The sequence below is a fragment of the Salarias fasciatus genome, chromosome 23 (assembly GCF_902148845.1).
Source record: "Salarias fasciatus chromosome 23, fSalaFa1.1, whole genome shotgun sequence".
Classification (NCBI taxonomy): domain Eukaryota; kingdom Metazoa; phylum Chordata; class Actinopteri; order Blenniiformes; family Blenniidae; genus Salarias; species Salarias fasciatus.
The window spans coordinates 4,052,432-4,072,177 of NC_043766.1; the positions used below are offsets into that span (position 1 = coordinate 4,052,432).

General features: G+C 44.8%; 1 protein-coding gene across 1 annotated transcript; it reads left to right on the forward strand.

Annotated features, from left to right (window-relative positions):
* Positions 1–12,418: 12,418 nt before the first annotated feature.
* Positions 12,419–19,603, forward strand: atp1b1a (ATPase Na+/K+ transporting subunit beta 1a). Its single transcript, XM_030082644.1, has 6 exons — positions 12,419–12,683; positions 15,866–15,994; positions 17,387–17,542; positions 17,717–17,904; positions 18,608–18,691; positions 18,771–19,603. Exons 1-6 carry the CDS (start codon positions 12,590–12,592, stop codon positions 19,032–19,034), a joined length of 915 nt encoding a protein of 304 aa, XP_029938504.1. The 5' UTR covers positions 12,419–12,589; the 3' UTR covers positions 19,035–19,603.
* Positions 19,604–19,746: the final 143 nt, after the last annotated feature.

Genomic DNA, 19,746 nt, shown 5'->3' on the forward strand with positions numbered 1-19,746 from the left:
CACACACGTACGGGACAAACATGCAAATTACACACAAAGTTTTCACAAGCCTGGACTGGAACCAGGTTTGCTTTTGAGAGGTTAAAGGGCAAACCACTATATGTTCCATCTTGATTTAACTTAGACAAACTTACCTGAAGATTAATACTTTCACTGAAACAAATCTTAATAACACACAAAGGTTTATCAGTCAGTCAATCAATCGTTATTCATTTACACACACAAATACACCTACATGCTCACACACACACACACACACACACACACTCTCTCTCTCTCTCTCTCTCTCTCTCTCTGTCTCTCTCTCGTCATGGCATGGCACTAAGCATCCACTGGGTCCGTCCACACTGGGAGGAGTCGCAGGTCAGGGCTGGCAGGCGGGGGCACTCGGGGCACTGGGTGCTGGCGCCGCCGCCGCCACGTGCCGATATGTTGAATTTCTACGGCACTCATTCAAAATCTTTTAAAGCACGTGAAATGTTCTCTATTTCTAACTCGTCAGATGTTAAAGGTTATTTCATTATCCTTCTATTTTTCGAGCTCTGCGACATTATTAAATTAATATTAATTAATCAACAAACATTTGATGCTGTTTACAGCTCTCCAAACTTTACACTGTATCTTTTTTTCTCAATTTATATGTTAAAAAAAGCCTTGAAATAGGATAAAGTTCTAACAGGATGTCCTAAGAAAAATCTCTCACAATCCTGAAAATATGTTATTTTCTGAAGATCGATGTGCTTTGTGATTGTTCGCACTTTAGCAGGTAATGTGGTATAAACTGGGGAAAAACTGACATTACTGCACGTGTTGACGGAGCTGATAAAAAGGTTAAATAGAAGCCGTGAGGCTTTCCCTTCTGTTTTTACCGCACAGTGTCACACATGGTGTCAGTTTATCAGGAAACTGAGCTGACTTCCTCTCCTCTGTTCTATTTCTTTTGCTTTCCTTTTAATCCCTAAAGAGATTCAAACATGGACTATCATGTACGAGTGATCACCATGGGCTGCCTTCATTCCTCCATTGGCGATACTGAAATAATAGCCGCTCCGGCTTGTCGTGGGGAGTCATGAGTCAATCTATGGCAGACGCAGACGGAGGCATGCCAGAATTTAACCTTGATGCTGACACCTGGGCTAAAAATAGACCTCAAAAGAAGAGTGCATGTGTCGAGAGGATCATCTCTCACTGTGGTCATTGTATGGAAAATAATATGACGTGCAGCGTATTGATTTTGCTGTGTAACACAGACAGCCCTTCGGGGCACACTCTCCATCAGGCCGCTCCACAGCAAACGAGCCTCACTTCCGACTGGGCCTCAGTCGCTCCGTCATTAAATACAGTCTCTGCTGCAACGACACAGATTCTCGCTCATCAAATGGCAGTTTAGTGTTTTGTTCATTCTGCTGTGAGTAATTCTGTATGGGACAGTCATACGGTGTGCAGGGCGTTTCTCCGCTCGGGGTCTGAAGCCCGTGGATTCACCAGCTATTCCTGAATCCAGGCGCTCAGTGAGGCTTAGATAGGAATTTATTAATATCTGCTGCTCACATCACAAGTGAGGAAGCTCTTTGCTGTCTTTGACAACTGAATATGGAGCTTTCGTGGGATTCACCTTAATGTTTTCGCCGCTATTGTTTTAGCTCAAAGCCTACAGGAGACGTCATTTCCACCCGACAGTGACCTAAAATCTTTATTCTATTGAGAAAATACGTTTTAGAAGGGAAAGTACAAGCAAAGGCCTGTCATTCACAGGGTTTGACTTACACAAAAAGAGGCTACTGATAATATCTTCAAAAGAAAGAGGAGTCGCTGCTCTTGTAACAGTACATTTAGGGAGTTGCCAAAGACATAAGCACAAGTCTGGGCGAGGCAGGCCTGCTTCTCTTTTTTTCTTACTCCGTCTTATCTAGAAGTCCAGAAAATGCAGCCCTGAAACAATGATGATATGATATGATATGATAGAGCAGCAGAGGCAAGTCTGTTCTTCTGTATGGTTCAGAGAGCCGGCGAATGGTCAGAACAGACAGGAGAAAACCCAAAGGCGCCTGGGCTGTGGCGGTGGAGGAGGATCTGGACCAGGTGAACCTGTCAGGTACAGCCTGCTGCTCAGGACCAAAAGCAAAGCAGAGAGCTCGATAAAATGACCAGTTTAACAATCAAAAAGCCTCCTCCTCTCCTTAAAGGCATGTATCAACCTGCTATAAGCTTGTATTTTAGGGCATTAATAAATATCTGGCAGTTTCTGTAAAAGTTTCAGCTGTTGGGAGTTTCTTTGGTTTTTTTTTTTTTTTGAAGTCTAGTGTGTTGTTGATCATTTCATGCACAGTGTGATTGCATGTCAAGGCCTGCTTATTCACCTGTGACACAGCATAACAGGGAGGTCAGCGCAGAGGGAGAGGAGGGAGGGAAAGCTCAATCCAAGTCGCCTCCAACGCGCCACGTGTTTTTTGAGAGGATGTGGAGGCTCATCCCAGAATAAACTCTGAAATGAGAAACAGACAATACTGTACCATTGGTGTTTGCATTTATATTCATATGGATATAGTCATGAATGTATTTACAAATATTAAACCTGCACATTGTAGAGCTCACAGATCACCGGGGGAAAATGGCATTTCTTCCGTTTCCATAAAAACAGTCATCGTTTAAAAATGTTGCTGTGTAAACACAAAACTGTTCTGAGAAAAAAACAAAAAACGATGCATTTCTGTCGTGTGTCCTTGCTGTCTCTGATCCGGGAGCACGGAAGGGAAAAACAGTAGAGCTGCAAAAACACTGTCACGACCACAGTTTCCAACTTTCTGAAGGGGAAAGTCTAAGAAGTACTTCTGCTTCACACTGAACTGAATTTTTCCTTGAACTGTTCTTCGTGATAGTTCAATATCCTCCATTCCCACACAAGCCATCACTGCTGATGACTAAAAGATTGAAGCTTCACCGCGTTTTGAGACTTTCACTATAAACTCAACATTTTTAATCCTACTTACATTTTTTGTTGAAAGCAGAACAAAATGTAAACGCATATCTTTTTTTTTTTTTAAAAAAGATCAAAGGATTGATTCAGGTTCAGATGAATAGTTGGAAAGACTCAACCTCATGTGATGTGTCAAAATGCAACAGGGAGCAGATGAAAGAATAAAAATGGGCTGTCAGAGCGAGAGTGAGGAATCGTACGGCAATTTCAATGGAAACGTAGCAGTTCAGTGAATTGGAGAGGCTGGAAAAGCTTGATAAGACATCAGTCACTGTGATGAAGACTCTTTAGGCCTATCGAAGGAATAATGTGGAAATAAAGTACAAAGCATTGTTATGTTTTTTGGAGTTGTCAGACTATTAAGACATGCTGGAAGGGGAAAGAGAATGCAGAACAAGACATTTGCAGATGTTCCCTGCCTCTGGAGTCTAAAATTATATTGTCTGGACGAATGCCCGGACAGCCGGACAGACAGACAGAGACAGAAGATAACCTCCTCCTTGTGTTTGTTTCAGTTTCTTAATTATGTTTTGACTAGGATAAAGACATTCTGACAACATGTGGACTGTATACAAAGACTGGACTGAATGTGCCTGTCTCAGTGTCAACAAAACATTTGAAATTAAACAAGAATTCATCTTGAAGAAAAAGAAATACTGCTTTGCTGTTACTCAATCAAGACACTTAATTACTGAGAAAAACATAGCGAAAGGTGTCTCTGTTGGTGATAGAGTGAAGAGTTCAGCCGCCCGAAGCTGCTGCTCCTGCACACTCGTCTGATTAGGATGCCTCCTGGTCGCCTCCCTTCAGAGCTTCACCAGCCGGGTCGGCCTGAGGAGGCCCCGGCGTCGGCCCAGGACTCTGCAGAGATGGTGTCTCTGGACCGGTCTGGGAGTGGCCTGGGTCCCCTCAGGAGAGCCGGGGGAAGCTGTGGAGGACACAGAGGTCTGGAGAGAAGATGGATGGATGGATGGATGGATGGATGGATGGATGGATGGATGGATGGATAGATACATGCATTTCACAGCAGTCTCTGTCAGCCCTTCTTTTTTATTGTCATATAAATCTTTATTAATATCTCAAAGACATAATAATTCTTCATTTTGAAGAGGCTAAGCAAAAAGGAATCACTAATAATAATGTGTTTTGTGGAACTGTATCATTTGTAAACATATTTATTTCAACAGACATCGGCACGAATAAAGGCCTACAGTTCTTATCAGCGTCATATCAGGAGAGGAGGGAGAGGAGCACACCTCCATCTGCATGTCTGTTTTATTAAAAAAAGGAATGTTTCAACATTACAGCACCAGTTGCACCAGAGAAAGTAGCTCTCATAGGACACAGTTTACAGAAACACCACGATACAAACAGCATTTATAGAGATTTGTTGTTTCATCTGATGTTTTTTTTTTTTCTGTTTCTTATGAAGCTTTGGAGAAGCCTTCATAAATATATTGAACAATAGATATATATGTTTACTTTGTTCCTTTCTGTGTACTTCTTGGCGCTCCGCTCTGCATTCATCATAATTTGTACGATGATTCAGGGCCACCATAAATCATCTGTCTCCAGAAGGTGCTCTCTGCTTCCTGCGTTATGACGCTAACATAAAGTGACCGTGGCCATCGAATAAAATAAGCATCGACTTTCTTATACGAAACATGGAGAATACTAAGCAGTGGATTCGGAAGCTATTTAGCAGATCAGCAATAGAGGAAAACGTTGTATTTGTCCTTTGTCTTTGTACTTTTCTTGGTTATTTTGTTGTCCGTTGATTATTTTCTCTTCTTTTCATTTAGAAAATGAAAAACATTTTGAGTTCATTGACACAACTTTTTGTTGAGCAGTTGTTCTGCACATGCTCAGTAGCTGGACAAGAAGAGCAATGTTTTCCTCCAGAGTAACAGCAATAAAAACTGAATATGGTTAATGAAGCAGACCAAAATCCATCGCAAAGTGATTCCATAAATCATGTGGAAGAGTGGAGCTTTTTTGAGCTGTAGGTTAAACATGTGTCCCCGTCTTCCAGCGCCGGATCAGCTCGTGTCCGCCGTGCTGTCAGAGATCCGGTCTGAGAGTCACCTCGGCTGCGGCCGGCCACATAGACACCGTATTGTTGATGAGCTCAAGTCCAGCTCACACACTGCATACCAGATCCAATCCGCAACCTGTGTCAGAATGCTGCACCTCCTGGTAATCTTGGCAAACCCTTCATCTATGTAAACACTGAGCTGCTATGTTATCGCTGCAGAATCAATAGTCTTACAAAGGAGTGCATTACATTGTTTACTTTCAAACACTTCAGCACATCACGCAGGCTATTTGACTCCTTCAAACAGAACTGCTGATTGTAGACGTGAAGACCAAATATTTAAGGTGTTTAAAGTGCTTCTGCTTCAGTTTCACCAGCTGATCCATTGGACCGTAGTTTGGCAGTGCCTTCTGTCTTTCTATCTCCCTGAAGCATGTTCCTTTAAGTCAGACACTGACAAGAAGTCGGAGGTTTGTTCCTGAGTTGCTCTGGAACCTGCTTCCTGAAGCCGTCTGAGCAATTCAGCAGAGTCATATGAACACTCACACCTTACTTGTGACTTTCTTCCTGTGGAATGGATATTTTTGTTCATGCTGTTTTTCTCCCACAGCTGCTGTTAGTGACTGCTGGTTCCTCTATATCCTCTAACAAGCTAAGCTTTCCAGAAACTTGGCGTTGCTGTGACACACACACACACACACAGACACACACACTGCTTTTTGATTTCACTCGATACAACACACCTGCATTGATTCTCGTGCATATTTAAGTTTATACCTCCAACGATTAGCTGGTCCAATAGGCTGTTATTGATGCCCTGTTTGAACGAGTGTGGCTGAAAGCATAGATTTTACCTTTGGTATTCCTCTAACAACAAACACTCACTGTAATGACACTGCAACCCAAAAGTGTCTTGTTTGGTTTAGGGTGGCACAGGTGATTTTTTTTTTTTTTACATTCAGTCAGCAGGACCGTGTGTTTAAGATGTAAAAAAAATTATTTTTGACTGTAAAAACCATCATTACTTACAATAGGCTGCACAGTTTCTCCTCCATCCATCTATTTTGTAAACAGCTCAGTCCAGTTGGCTGGAGCCAGTCCCAGCTAAGTGTGTGTGAGGACAGAATACACCCTGGACAGGTCCCCAGTCCATCACAGGACAAACACACACACACACACACACACACACACACACACACACACACACACACACATATTCACTCGTAGGGGCAACAGTTATCCGCACATGCAGGATTTTGGACTGTGGGAGGAAACCAGTGTACCCGGTGGAAACCCGTCCACACACAGGCAGAATGTGCAAACTCTACACAGTTTGAAGCCATGGCATTCTGGCTGCTTCACCTCTGTACTCTAACATTTATTCATACATCATTTAAACTGGTCTCCGTGACAGCACTGACAACAGAAATGAAATTATTTCTTATCAACAATAATGCAAAGCAACAAACATTAACCAACAAGGAGGTCTTGCTTGTGTGTGTATTTAAACTGGTGATCGTGAAACAAATCATAAAAATATGTTGATGTGGAAATGTGTAGATTACCTGCTTCTGTTATTGAGCATATGGGCAAAATTAAAGAAAGACTTTCACGCAAAGTTATATCAACCTAAATAATCTGTCACCTCATTGTAACGTGTATCAGTTTTTATGAGAGGGTGTTAAATGACTTTAGGTAGACAGAAAAGCTGTCAGCACTCAGGCTGTAGTGATTTAAGCGTTCATATGAATGTTCAATAGGAAACACAGTTGGCTTGGCGCCATAATTAGCCCTTGCTCCTCGCTGTGTTTCAGTGAACTGGCCTCCCTCTTCCAGCAAGGACAAGTTGCTGAATGTATTATCTGTGGCGCTAATCCCGATGTGCGTGTTCATGATGACAATAAATGAAAACATAATGAAACGCGGTGCCGTGTTTACTTACGTCCTGTATCTTGTGCAAACAGGAGTATTCACAACAAAGTCCGCAAGATAAGATCACAATTGTTGGTTCGCGCTCTGACTTGTCAGCGCCGTGCAATCATTTGGTGACTCACGAGCGAGTGACCGAGTTAGATCGGCGGGCTGGACGTCCAGGTCTAAACAGGCCTTTCCAAATCGTTTTCAGAACTACAGAAGGCAGATGATCTGTTTTCCTCTCCTGTCCTTGTTAACAGCATTCACACCAGTTTCCAGTTGTGCTTCATAATGACACATTTTTTTTCCTTGTAAAGTTCGTATGGAACAGTCTCACTCCTACATTTCATTAATCTAAACAGGCCACAAAGGTATGCGGACTCTGTGAAGCCATATCACTGTGGGACATAATGAAAGATTTGCTCTGGATGTTAAATAGGGGGTCACCGTGGCTCTCTGGACTATTCTGTCTCCCTGTGAACAAATTAACCCCTGGTGAGCAACACAGTCTGGCTACTGAACACAGAGACAACGTGTCAAATCTAACACGGTGCCTAAAATCCTCCCTGTGTGTCCGTCTGCTGTTGTTTAGCAATAGCCGATTGAAACAGTGTTTTTTAATGTGTATGAAGAGATACACCCGAACACAGAGACAAGTCTTCTGAAGGCTTTTCTCTCATTTCATGATACTGAAAACATGTCGCCATTGTTAATTTTTGTAGCATCTTGTTCTCTCCACAAGTGTGTGGTTTCTTCACTAAAACAACCAGCACCCAGTAGTGCTTTTTCATGAGACCTGCATTGTGTTTCAGTGTTTCTGCTGTTCCCATTTAAACACATGCTGTTTTCAAAACATTAGCATGTAAACGTGAAACTTTTCTGAAACAAAAACGATGTTTTCACTTGAAACACTGTGGTGTAAACAGAGCCGGAAACTCCAGCACCAAGTGGAAAGGCTGCAGAAGAGCCCATCTCTGTTTGGTTTGTTTTGTACACAGTAATAATAGATTCTAATGTGATTTTAACTTTGAACTTGCAGATGTGTTTCAGCTAAACCTGTATGATTAACAATACATAGTTGGATTAACTGCCATTTATATCAAGCACACTAAAAAATGTTGGGTTATTTTGGTCAACCAAGTTATGTGTTGCTAAACTTGAGTTAAATTTCTGGGTTATTTTTTATAAAGTGTAACCCATTTGCTGGGTTGCAGGGCTATTATTTTAACCCAATTTCTCGGTTTTTGAGGTTATTCACCATTTTTGGGTTGTTTTTCAGAGAGCAAGACATTTTTGGGTTTGAGGGTTTTTTTGTTGTTGTTATTTTAAAGTTTTTTTAAAGGGAGTATGTTATGGAGTAATCTTATTAACATAATTTATAATCAGACATCTTATGTAGATGAAATGCATCCTTTACCTTTTGAAGAGGTAAATCCTTAAACATGCTGCTGTATGACTGCTATGACCATACACGGCAATATTGGTGGTTATAATAATCTTAAAAATGGCTGTCTACCATTTAAAATAAATCTTCTGGGATGGGCAATGCTTCAACACAGTGCAGCGGGCCTGGAACCCTAGAAGAAGAAGAAGAAGAAGAAGAAGAAGAAGAAGAAGAAGAAGAAGAAGAAGAAGAAGAAGAAGAAGAAGAAGAAGAAGAAGAAGAAGAAGTGAAGTTACTACATATGCATAATTCTTGTAAAAATTGTCATTCTTATTTTTTGCTTTTCTTGATTGTAATTGTATTTTTAATGGAATTAAAATAGTTCTGATAAGTAGCTGGGAAAGAACAGGATGAACCAGCAGTAAAATTTATTTATTTGGATTAAAATTAGGTTATTTTTTTAACCCAACTGTTTTAAGTGCGTGACAAGTTTCTATAAAAGAAATGTCCAGAGGACATTTTGTACACAAATCTTTTGTTCTGTGCTGTTTAGACCCACTCTGTACCTCTAATGTGGCTCATATAATAAAGTAACTCTCTCTGACTTTGTGGTTTTTTTTTTAGTTTATTGTAGATAATTCATATATTAGTAGTTTATGTATAGATAATAATACAGGACAACACAAATATTTTCCCAGCGCCATTATAAAAACCAACCCAACATCTGGAAGTTGAAATGCTAAAATAACTCTTGAAAATTCTCAGATTACTGACAGAGCTAGTCCGCTGAGATGTCCACTGGGCACAGCTGGCTCTGCCTTATCCACAGAATCAAAATAGCCTGTTGGTCACTCCCACGCCGACACTGTCTTCCCGCCGCCACGGGCAAGGAGCGACGAGCATGGGACAGACTTCTGAAGCTGTTTTCACTCAGCAACTTCAGCAACTTTTTGGCCGTGGAATTTCCTGTGAAATCTGTCAAATGTCTGTCATATGGCCTGTTTGTCAGCTGAGTTTCAATGTGAAAATGGCACAACGGTCTATCCTGAAATATTATATCAACTTGTGTCAATTGGAATTTTAATACCACTGAAAAAATGTGTCTGAATTGTTCAGCTCACAGCAGATCACACTGCACTTCAGCACATTTCCTCCAATAAGAAGTTGACACTTTGTAAGTCACACACTGACAGTTAATCGTTGGCATTGGAAGACTCACTGAGCAGTGTTTGATGAAGTGATCAAATAATAGAGTGTTTTCACGAGTCACAGCCAACACGTTTATTGATCCATCTTTAGTATCTGTTGACAAATAAAGTGTCGATCATCTGTTTTGTGAGGCAACCCTCTGTGATGCCAATCACCATGTTTTTATATAAGAATGTCGGGGATTTGAATCCAGACTGGAGGGTTCTTTCCCTGTGAAGTTTGCATGTTCTCCCTGTGTCTGTGTTGTTTTTCCCTCCATGAACTCCAGTTTCTTCCCACAGTCCAGACTGTGCTGATTGGTGGGTTATCCAGGGTTGTGGGTGTGAGTGTGTGATTGCCTGTATCTCTGTTTGTCCTGTGTTGGATGGGAGACCTTACCAGGGTTTATTCTGCTTTCAAACATTGTCAGCTGGGATCGGCTCCAGCACCCCCAACCCTGAACTCGATAAAGCCATGTAGACGATGGATACGATTTTTTTGGCAAGTGTACCCTCATTTGCTTCAGGATAAAGTAATCCATAAAACACGAACATTGCGACACTTTCCAACACACTTCATTAAAAGCAGCTCTTTGGGTGGCCTGGAGCCTCAAGAACTGAGGCTGCAGGTTTCAATCCCACTGCCAACGGGCGACCACTGTCCGAGCACGATGGCGATGGAGTTGAGCTGTAGCAAAGCTCTTCAGCACAACCCTCTCAGAACTGACCAACCTGTAAACCTTTAAAGTGGCGAGAGTAGTGACATTTGTGTCAGGCTAAATTACAATGAATAACACAGAGGGACATCTTATCACTGTGCAGCACACTTTGTTTCACGTCGCTGAGTGATTTTGATGTTTCTACACAAAGTCTGGCACTTTAGCAGCCCAGTGCTCAAAGTATGTGAAGTTAAGGCCAAGTAAACAGGATGGTTCAGACTGAGAAATAAAAATCAGGACAATATCATGCTTGTTTTTGTAAATGACCAACCTATATGACATCTGAAATGCTGCTTTAAAAATTGTGGCCTCAAATTAATATTTTGTGACCACAAAACAGTATTTCAAGATGACAAAATATTGATTTGTATACTAATTTTAGACCATGGAATGTTGATTTCAGGCCACACAATATTAATTTGTGACCACAAAGTACAAATTTGAAGCTATTAAATACTATATAATGACCATGAAATACTAATTTGAGAAAATAAAATCCTAATTTGAATCCACAAAATAATAATTTGAGGTTATTAATTACTAATTTGATTCCATAAAGTATGAATTTTTGGAATCAAAACTTATTTTAGGCCACAAAATAGTAATTTCAGGCTATGAAACATGATTTTCTTCCCACAAAATACTAATTTGAGGCCACAAAGGAGTTTTTTGTGATTCTTAAATACTGATTTTTAGCTATGAAATACTGAATGGAGGCTACAAAGTATTATTTTGTGGCTACAAACTGTAATTGTGAGGCTTGAAAATACAAATGTTTCACTGCAAAATGTGAATTTGTGGGCATTAAATAATAAATTGGACTGGCTGTGTTGGTTCATAGAGTGGTTTGTCCTATGACTGAAAGGTCATAGGTTTGATTCCCACAACAGATTTCTCAGGTTGTTCCTGGTGGATGGACAGAGCTCCTCACAGAACTCCATTGGTTGGGGCAGAGGTGGACTGGAGGGGACTGGATCAGGAGCTCACAGGCTCGGTTACTGAAGTGGATGAGTAACAGCGGTGCGTCCCGAAGCAAGACCTTTGACCCCAGCAGCTCCCCGTAGTGCCATGATGTGGGGGCCCATCGATGGGTCGATTCGAAGAGTAATTTGCAAAAGGAAATTAATAAAGTATGATTCGCTTAGAAATAAATTGTGGTCACAATAATTTTTCTGCAGGTTTTGCAGCCTCATCATGAAACAACATTGCGTTTGGTCTGGACACGTGTTTCCAGACACAACACCGGGATGCTGCTGCCATGGCAACCAGCCGTCTCCAGCCTCGCCCCGTGACTGATGAAGCATTAAATCTGTCACTGTTTTATATTTAAAAAATGTTTTTAAATTAATTTAACCGATAATCAACCAGGTGAATCCCTCTCAGATTACGGGATTTCTTTTTCTGGGGAGCCCTGGCCAAAACGGTGGCAACACCAGGTTACAATTACAATTTAAAAGCATTAGAACATGACAAACATATGCATTATTACAAATATATAGCTTCCCAGGGGAAGGCCTAAACATCATAAATTGTCTGGGAAGGAAAGCACTTACACAACAGAATCTGCATCCATATGTGAGTCAGCGTGTTTTTAAAATCCCTCATCGGGATCCGTCCTTGTCGCCGCTGTTCAGCCTGCAGGTTGTTTCATTATGCAGTGGCAGACAACAGAAGTTTAGTGTGAACCTCGGGGACAGTCAAAAATAGGGTGTCATTTCAGCGCAGACGATAATTACTGGGTTAAACGTGCCCACAAAGGAAACAGTGGAGCAGAGTAAGGATGGAGGATTATTTCAGGGAGGGATGCTGAACTCTGACATCTAAGATGCAGTGATGAGTCAAAGCTTTGCAGCCTGTGACTAATCCCAATTAATGTCAATTCTATAAACAATTACAGAACACTTCCGAGCTGCACTGAGCCAGTTTGTGAAGAAGGCAACAACAACAAAAAAAAAGAGGAAAAGTGTGTAGTTCTGGTTTGAGGGTGGCGTGCCGTGCGGGGCCCCCGGGCCCCCCCAGGCCCTGAGTGCGGCCCTGCGCCGTGACGCCTGTAGCAGACCCCCCCCCTCTCCTCCCCTCCCCACCTCCACCTCCACCGCCTCCTTCTCGCTCCGTCTCTTACGCAAAAAGCAGGGCGAAGCCTGTGATTCGCTGGGCGCAGCCCTCCCTCTTCGGGGGCCACTTATTCGGAGAGTGAGCGGGCGGGGCCGGGCTCCCGGAGAGATAAATGGTGTGTGGTACAATTCGCGGAGTCGGGTACGAAACTGTCCTTTCGCGTTTCCTGTGAGGGACAGCGAGCAGCTCCCAGTGCCCCCAGCACCCACCGCGACGAGCCAGGCAGACCGACAGCACAGCCCCGGGGACGGCCCAACCATGTCCGGGAATAAAGACAGCGACGGCGGCTGGAGGAGCTTTCTGTGGAATTCGGAGAAAAAGGAGTTTCTGGGTCGAACGGGCGGCAGTTGGTGTGAGTACCCGGGTCCGACCGTGTTACCGGCTCGTGCTGAACCCGCCCGGCAGGCAGGGAGTGATTTTATTTCGGGGAGAGCCGCTGCGTCTCCTCCATTTCCTGACAGCACCTGTTAGAGCCCGGCGGGGTCGCTCCCCGCCCGAGTCGTGACTGCGCTCCGTGGAGGCTCTGGCCGCTGGCTCCAGCCGCTACAGGTCCGCAGGAGTTCCGCTCAGACCGCTCGATCCCCGGCCGTAGCCTTAACCCCATTAACCCCCGTCCTGCCGGCGGAGAGCAGTGTCCCCCCCCCCGGTGTAACATCTGGGGAGGCGCCAGACCGGGACCCGGACCGGGCGTCTTCGGATGGACCAGGACTTGTCTCGTAGGGAAAAGGTCATGTTGAAGGACGGTGTGAGTGGTGGGCCAGGTCTCCCCACTCAGGTGCTCAAACCCCCCCCCCCCCCCCCCCCCTCCTCTGAGGACGGTCTATTCCTCAGATTATTGCTGCTGCTGTTCCATCAGTAACGATCCGGGGTTAATCTGTGTCCGGCCGGCCACTCAGCCCTCAGATTATTGGATGTAATCGTTTCAGCGGTGTCGAAGCGGCTGGATTAAGACGGCCGGCGGCGCTGGCAGAGCTGATGGGATAACTAGTCGCCATTAAACAGCGCTGGTTAAGCTGGTTAGAGTGAATTAGTGGATTTCGTGTGTGTGTGTGTGTGTGTGTTTTCCCCCCTTGCCCCTCCGCTGGTGCCCGGGTTCGGTTCCAGACTCTGCCTCGGCTCTGTGGTCGGATCACGACTCGCGTGTTTTTAACCCTTGGAGTGAAAAGATGGATGGAGTGAGAGGATGAGGAGCCTCGGCTCGTAATGGCGAACTTGTAGCGGCTGTGGTTGGATCGAGTGAAAAATCCCCGTGTGCCGGATCAGGTCTGCGGTCCTGAATCAGAGTCAGGGGGAGGCTTCTGTCGCACTCAGTAAAAAAAATAATAACTCCCCAGCGAGCTGAGGCGGACAGCAACAGGTAAGCCCTCCTGTTGCTCTCAGACAGCAACATGGAGGGTGGGAGCCCCGGCGGCCGCTCTCAGCACACATTTAACTTTGTGTTTCTGCCACGAAGTGCTGAAATTCAGGAAGTGTGCAGCGGCAGCGGCAGCCTCTGTGGTTAGAGCACCTTATTGAGAGGAAATGGGCGCTTGTAACAGTAAAGAAAAGAGGAGAAAAAAAAAGAAGTGTAGAGACATCCGTGAAGTGGGGAAGGTCCCTTCAACGGCACGCTGCAGAGGAGGAGGAGGAGGAGGTGGGGGAGGTGCTCTCATTCAAACTCTGCCTCTCAACAACACTCCCAGGACACTTTCCTCTGCTGTTTACATATGTGGCCTTTTCAAAAGACCATTTCTACACGTGTCACCTCATTCAAACTCACTCTCACGTAAACGGCTATAAATACAAACATGCCGAGGGAGGGAGAGGAGGGGGACTCTGCACGCTGGAATACAGTAACTCCAAAATGAAAAGCCACATGGCTGCTCCGGCCACCCAACAATACAGGGATCATCTCCGGGATTTACTCGCTTCGTGTGCCCCCGAGTCCGACCTTCACCTGCCCTCACAAGGACACTTATTTGTTTTGCAAATGTGACCGAACCCCCCTCCCAGCCCCCCCTGGCAACTGCTAAATACGTTCATTTCAGAGATCGCCTTCTATAAAGGAGTCGTCGCACTTGATTGTAATCCTACACGAGTCCGCCTGCGAACAGGTGCATCATGGTGTGATCCTCCCGCGGCTGGGGGGGGGAAAAAACTCTGCGCGCATTCGGATTTGCAACAAGTGGCAGGCGGGCAGCCTGTTAGTCGCTCCGGAAAACAGGGAAGCCTGTTCGTGGCCCTCTTCTGTTCGCCCCTTTTCAGAGTTCCAGAGAGAAAGTTGAGGAGGTTTTCCTGGCTGGGTGTCGCTGGAGCTGGCATGTCCGCCCTCACATGATCACTGACAATGCAGCTGCTGGAGGAAAGGGAAGTGACTCCAATGCATACGCTTGATCGCACATTAGTGTGTTCTCGCAGTTGAAATGGAGTCAGAGTGACACCAGTGCTGCTGGTGTGTGTGTGTGTGTGTGTGTGTGGTCATTGACGGACTACAGTTGGCTGAGCGAACCACCTGAATCTGCTTTGAAACTGAACGTAACTGAACAGCAGGATACAGAGGTGTTCACACTGCTCTCGACTCACCGAACTGGTTGTGCAGCATCTGATTTGGACGTGATCTTGGCAGCGGGAGATAATCTTCGGAAGGCGCCACAACGGCAAACACATCAGGCCTGGGAGTGCCGATCCAGCTGTGCTTGGTTATTTTATAACAACTAAAAAAATATAGCAAAACTTAGAGTCAGACTCAGGTGCTGAAAGGTTTAAACTTTAATTTGATGTTATGTTCTTCTTCAAGTGACTATAGACAACATTAAGCTGTGAAAATGTGTGTAGCTACTGCTGAATTAATTTTAAAGTTGTATTTTGCTGCAGGATTTTGACTTGGTGAAAACGTCTCTATGCTCGTAGAGTCGCAGCATTGTTGAATGCAAACCAGAAAGTCATTCATGCTGAATTTCTGCTCACAATTCTACACAGAGCACAACTTTATAGTGTCCACATGTCAACGGACGCAAAGCCAACTAGTTCCCGACTCTGAACAACACAAACATGAAGCTTTTGTTTCCTCCTCCGTATTCATTCTTCTGTTCGACGGATAGCAACAAGTGTTTTCTCAGCGAACCTGTTGTAAGTGACACAGTGGGGGAAAGTGGGGGGGAGATCAGGACTGACTCATCCTGTTGCACTGGAAATGTTACCCTCCTGCCGTTTGAGTAATTAGGGTAAATTTTAAATCAGACGGAGGGGGGAAGAGAGAGAGAGAGAGAGAGAGGGAGAGAGAGAAGCTCCCGGTGCTCGGCGAAGAGGGGCTCACGCTGTGGCTCCCGGCCACCAGCTGTCCACGACAGACAAAACGAGGAACAACACACTTTCTCACGTCAAATAAAGGCTTGAACTGAAACCTCTGACGGCCTGCCGTTGAACTCTTTAGCTGGTCCTTCTGAATTTAATCTGTTCACCGTCATGAGACTCTGTTGTTACAGTCAGAAGTGACGGAGGTTTAATGGATGGTTCCGTCACACTAATGCTGTCTTTTTTTCTCCCTCCCCGCAGTTAAAATCTTCTTGTTCTACGTGATATTCTACGGGTGCTTGGCTGGGATTTTCGTCGGGACCATTCAGGCTATGCTGCTTACATTAAGCAACTACAAACCCACCTATCAGGACAGAGTGGCCCCCCCAGGTAAACACTTCTTGTTTATTTTTCCCCCCCTGTCCTTTCACGACCGTCTTTATGAGAGAAGACTTCATCTTCCCCAAACGGAGGAAATCAGTATCGCCTCCTGCGAGCAGCTGATGTGGTTGACTGTTGGGGTGTGCCTGCGAGCGGCTTCTCTATCAGGGAGTCTTTCTGACCTTAAAACGGCTCAGCCATTTTGTCCTTCACTCCTCTCAGTCAGTCAATGTTCCCCCCTCGGGCTGCGGGGGAACTAAAACGATTCATGTGTGCTATGATTATGCGTCACGGCCAACATGTTTACAAGCACAAGTGTGGCCAGAGTTTGCTGTTCATTGTTTGCAAAAGATTTACTTAGTTTTTTTTTTGTTGTTGTTTCACAGTTAAGACACTTTTAAGCCCTTTTCTTTTCCGTTTCCTCCGTTCTAGAGAAAAAAAATTCTAATCTGTAATCTTGTGAGAACTCTTCAAAGCCTCAGACTTTTTTTTTTTTTTGTTTTTCTTTTTTCCAACAAGCTTGGAGGCAGATTTCTTTTTTTCAGGAGCTCGCAGCACTTCGTGTCGTTGTGCCAGTGCTTGTTTGCGCAGCACATGCTCTGGCCTTGGCGGTATTTTTAGAACGCGGCGTGGAAGTCTATGTGCACGGCGGTCATGTTGCCTCGCCGTTGTGTTTCACGGCTGCAAATCTTGAGATTAGCCCGAGCAACGGAGCAACAAAGCGAGTGTGTGGAGTTCAGACCGGAGCAAGTTTCCAGTAGTGGCATGATCAAGGAAGCAGAGAGTAGTCAGGTTTTTTTTCCTTCTTCTTTTTTTTTTTTTTTTTTTCTCCTCAGCTCTCGCCCTCTCTGAGCTGAAGCCCGCCTCCCACTCTCGGACTAAAAGTTTCCATTGTGAGAGAGACACACGTGAGAGTGGATGGGTGGGGGCAGGGGATTGGTGAACTTTCACGAGCCTTCACTGAAATTCAAATGGCACTGGCGTCTGCCGGCGGCGGCGGCGGCGGCTCCAGTCCGTCCCCCGTCGCAGCAATAATTATCATAATCATAATAATAACAATTTGGAAATTGAGAAGAGAGGCCTGAGAAGTTTTTGGTGAAGCCCGTGCTTCCTCTCCCCCCCTGCTACCCATCTCATTCACTTTGCCACGCCTCGCTCGTGCACAGCGTCTGTGGAAAATTACAACTGTTAAGAACCGACAGAGAGCATTTGAGGAAATCCCCAGCACCCCACATTGTCCTAAGATAATAGAGCAGACGCTCACAATGGCGTCTGTGACATGTGGTGCTGCGAAACTGTTGTGAATCATCTGTGTGTGTGTTTGTGTGTGTGTGTGTGTTTGTGTTGGACTCGATTCCTACTTTACTTTGCATAGTCTGACCGAGGTTATTTGTTTTGCAGGTCTTTCGCACACGCCATGCTCAGAAAAATCTGAAATTTCTTTCAACAAGTCGGATCCAAAGTCATATGACAAGTATGTGGTGAGCATGAAGAAGTTCCTGGACAAGTACAACGACACTGAACAGGGGGACATAAAGAAATTCGAGGACTGTGGAGGCAAGTGTTGGCCGGTGGACCTTCGTGATTCCGCTGGTTCTCAGTTAACGTCATAGATGCAACTGTAAATTACACCAAGGAACGAGAACGGTCACTTTTCTCTCGAATTAAAATGGCGGTGATGATTTTCGTCCAGCTTGTTTTTGAGTGTTGTGTTTTACTGTGCGTCTGCAGATGACGCTCGGCCTTACAAGGATCGCGGCAACCTCCTGGATAACGAGAAAGAAAAGAGGAAAGCTTGCCGGTTCTTCAGATCGTGGCTGGACACCTGCTCTGGAGAATCCAACAATGACTTTGGCTTCCCAGAAGGAAAGCCATGCCTGATTGTCAAGTTGAACAGGATTGTCAACTTCAGACCAAAGGTGAGTTCAAAATACACTAAACTAAATACAAATCGCATTCTAATGAAAATATGTAACATCCAACACTGTGCCGCCATCTTTAAAGTGTTTCCATCATGTTGAAACTACCAGCTGTGGCAGATGTCATGCAGCTCAAGCCAAGCTGGTTTCGCCCTCACTGGTCTTTGATGCTGCCCCCCTCAGGTTGTTCAGTCTGAATCTCCTCCTCCTTCAAGGTCCCTTCAGCTGTAATTTGACACCTGATTCATTTGGTGTGATGCTGACCTTTTCTAGTAAATCTGCTACAAGCTGCGAACCTTTTTCTGAAACTGGGACACTAAGCAGCCTGATAATGTTCAAAATGAACGAAGCGTCGTTACTTTGTGTGTAATAACCATGCAGTGACCATTTATGGCAATATTTTATCAATACCACACCAACAACTCTCAAGGCATCGCCCATCCTGAAAGTAACGAGTTACTTCGAACATTAAAACTATAAAGAAAACTCGCTAGTTTGGTGACCTGTTTAAATTTTGGTTAAATTTAAACAGTTTATCTATATTTGGCTTGAACTTGCATCGACTGCACTCATCTGGTTTAACTTTATTAGAACGTGTGTGTGTTTCTGCGGCCAGACAGTCCGAACACGCCCCCCCCCCCCCCCCCCCCCCCCCCCCCGATCGACATGTTTCCTCAGCTGCCCTGTTTCTGTGACTTTTTAGGCTCCTTCCAGCAACCAGACACTCCCAGAAGCTCTGCAGGCCAAATCAAACCCCAACCTCATCCCCATCTACTGCAAAAATAAGGTAGGCGTCGCAGACCGCCCCGCCGTCAGCCGTCAGGAGCTCGGTCAGTAACGCCGCGCGTTCTCGCTGATATTCGCAGAAAGACGAGGACGAAGGCAAGATCGGAGAGATCAAGTACTTCGGGCACAGCAACGGCGCCGGCTTCCCCCTCCAGTACTACCCGTACTACGGGAAGCTGCTCCACCCCGACTACCTGCAGCCCCTGGTGGCCATCCAGTTCACCAACCTGACCCTCAACACGGAGCTCCGCATCGAGTGCAAAGTGTACGGCGACAACATCAAGTACAGCGAGAAAGACCGCTATCAGGGACGTTTTGACGTTAAGATCACAGTGACCTCGTGACCTCAGCCGCCAAGTGAAGCGCTCTCATTTTGAAAAAGAAGACAAACACAAAATGTAGAGAGAGAATACAAGAGTTCAGATAAAACACCACTAGTCTTTGAACATTCATGATATTACAGGACCTACACTTAATCCGTGTGCTTTACACTAGCTTTTCTGTGTGTTTGTCGAGGGTTAGAATGTAAAATGCAAGAGTAGCAATAGCAAATATTTATTCTACTGTAAATGAAAATATTCCTTGAGCCATGGGATGTGTTCATCTATTACTGTAAAACTGCAATTCCACTACTGACGCGTAGCGAGTTGTGTTTCTGTCCCCGCCCCAAGGTATTTCGCCCTCACGTGGTTTCTATATATTTTTGGAGTGTCCAGTGCTGTAGTCCAGTCCTGTTGTAACCTCTTTTGTCTTATGTCAGCTTCAGTGGTCCAAGGTGTGTGTGCGTGCGCTCGTGTCCGTGTGCAGGCGTGTTAGTCCATGTGAGTGCGCGTGGAGTGTGTGTCAATGTGCTCTGACTAACTGAAATACTAGCATGGTACTCTGAACCTTTAAGGCCCATGTTTAGGTAGTTAAAAAAGAAAAGAAAAGAAAAAAAAAAAAAGACTGCGCTCCATGGATTTACCTTTTTTTTTTTCTGTTTTTTGTGTGCGCGCGTGCGTGTTTCGTTATCCGAGTCGGCTGCGGAAGGATACATTTGTACACGTTTTGTTCACC

Bases quoted from the DNA above. Each gene is read 5' to 3' on its own strand.
- atp1b1a (XM_030082644.1), top strand. From the start codon at position 12,590: ATGTCCGGGAATAAAGACAGCGACGGCGGCTGGAGGAGCTTTCTGTGG. The intron at 15,995-17,386 runs GTAAACACTTCT...TTTGTTTTGCAG, and splicing joins GGACAGAGTGGCCCCCCCAG to GTCTTTCGCACACGCCATGC. The intron at 18,692-18,770 runs GTAGGCGTCGCA...TGATATTCGCAG, and splicing joins CCATCTACTGCAAAAATAAG to AAAGACGAGGACGAAGGCAA.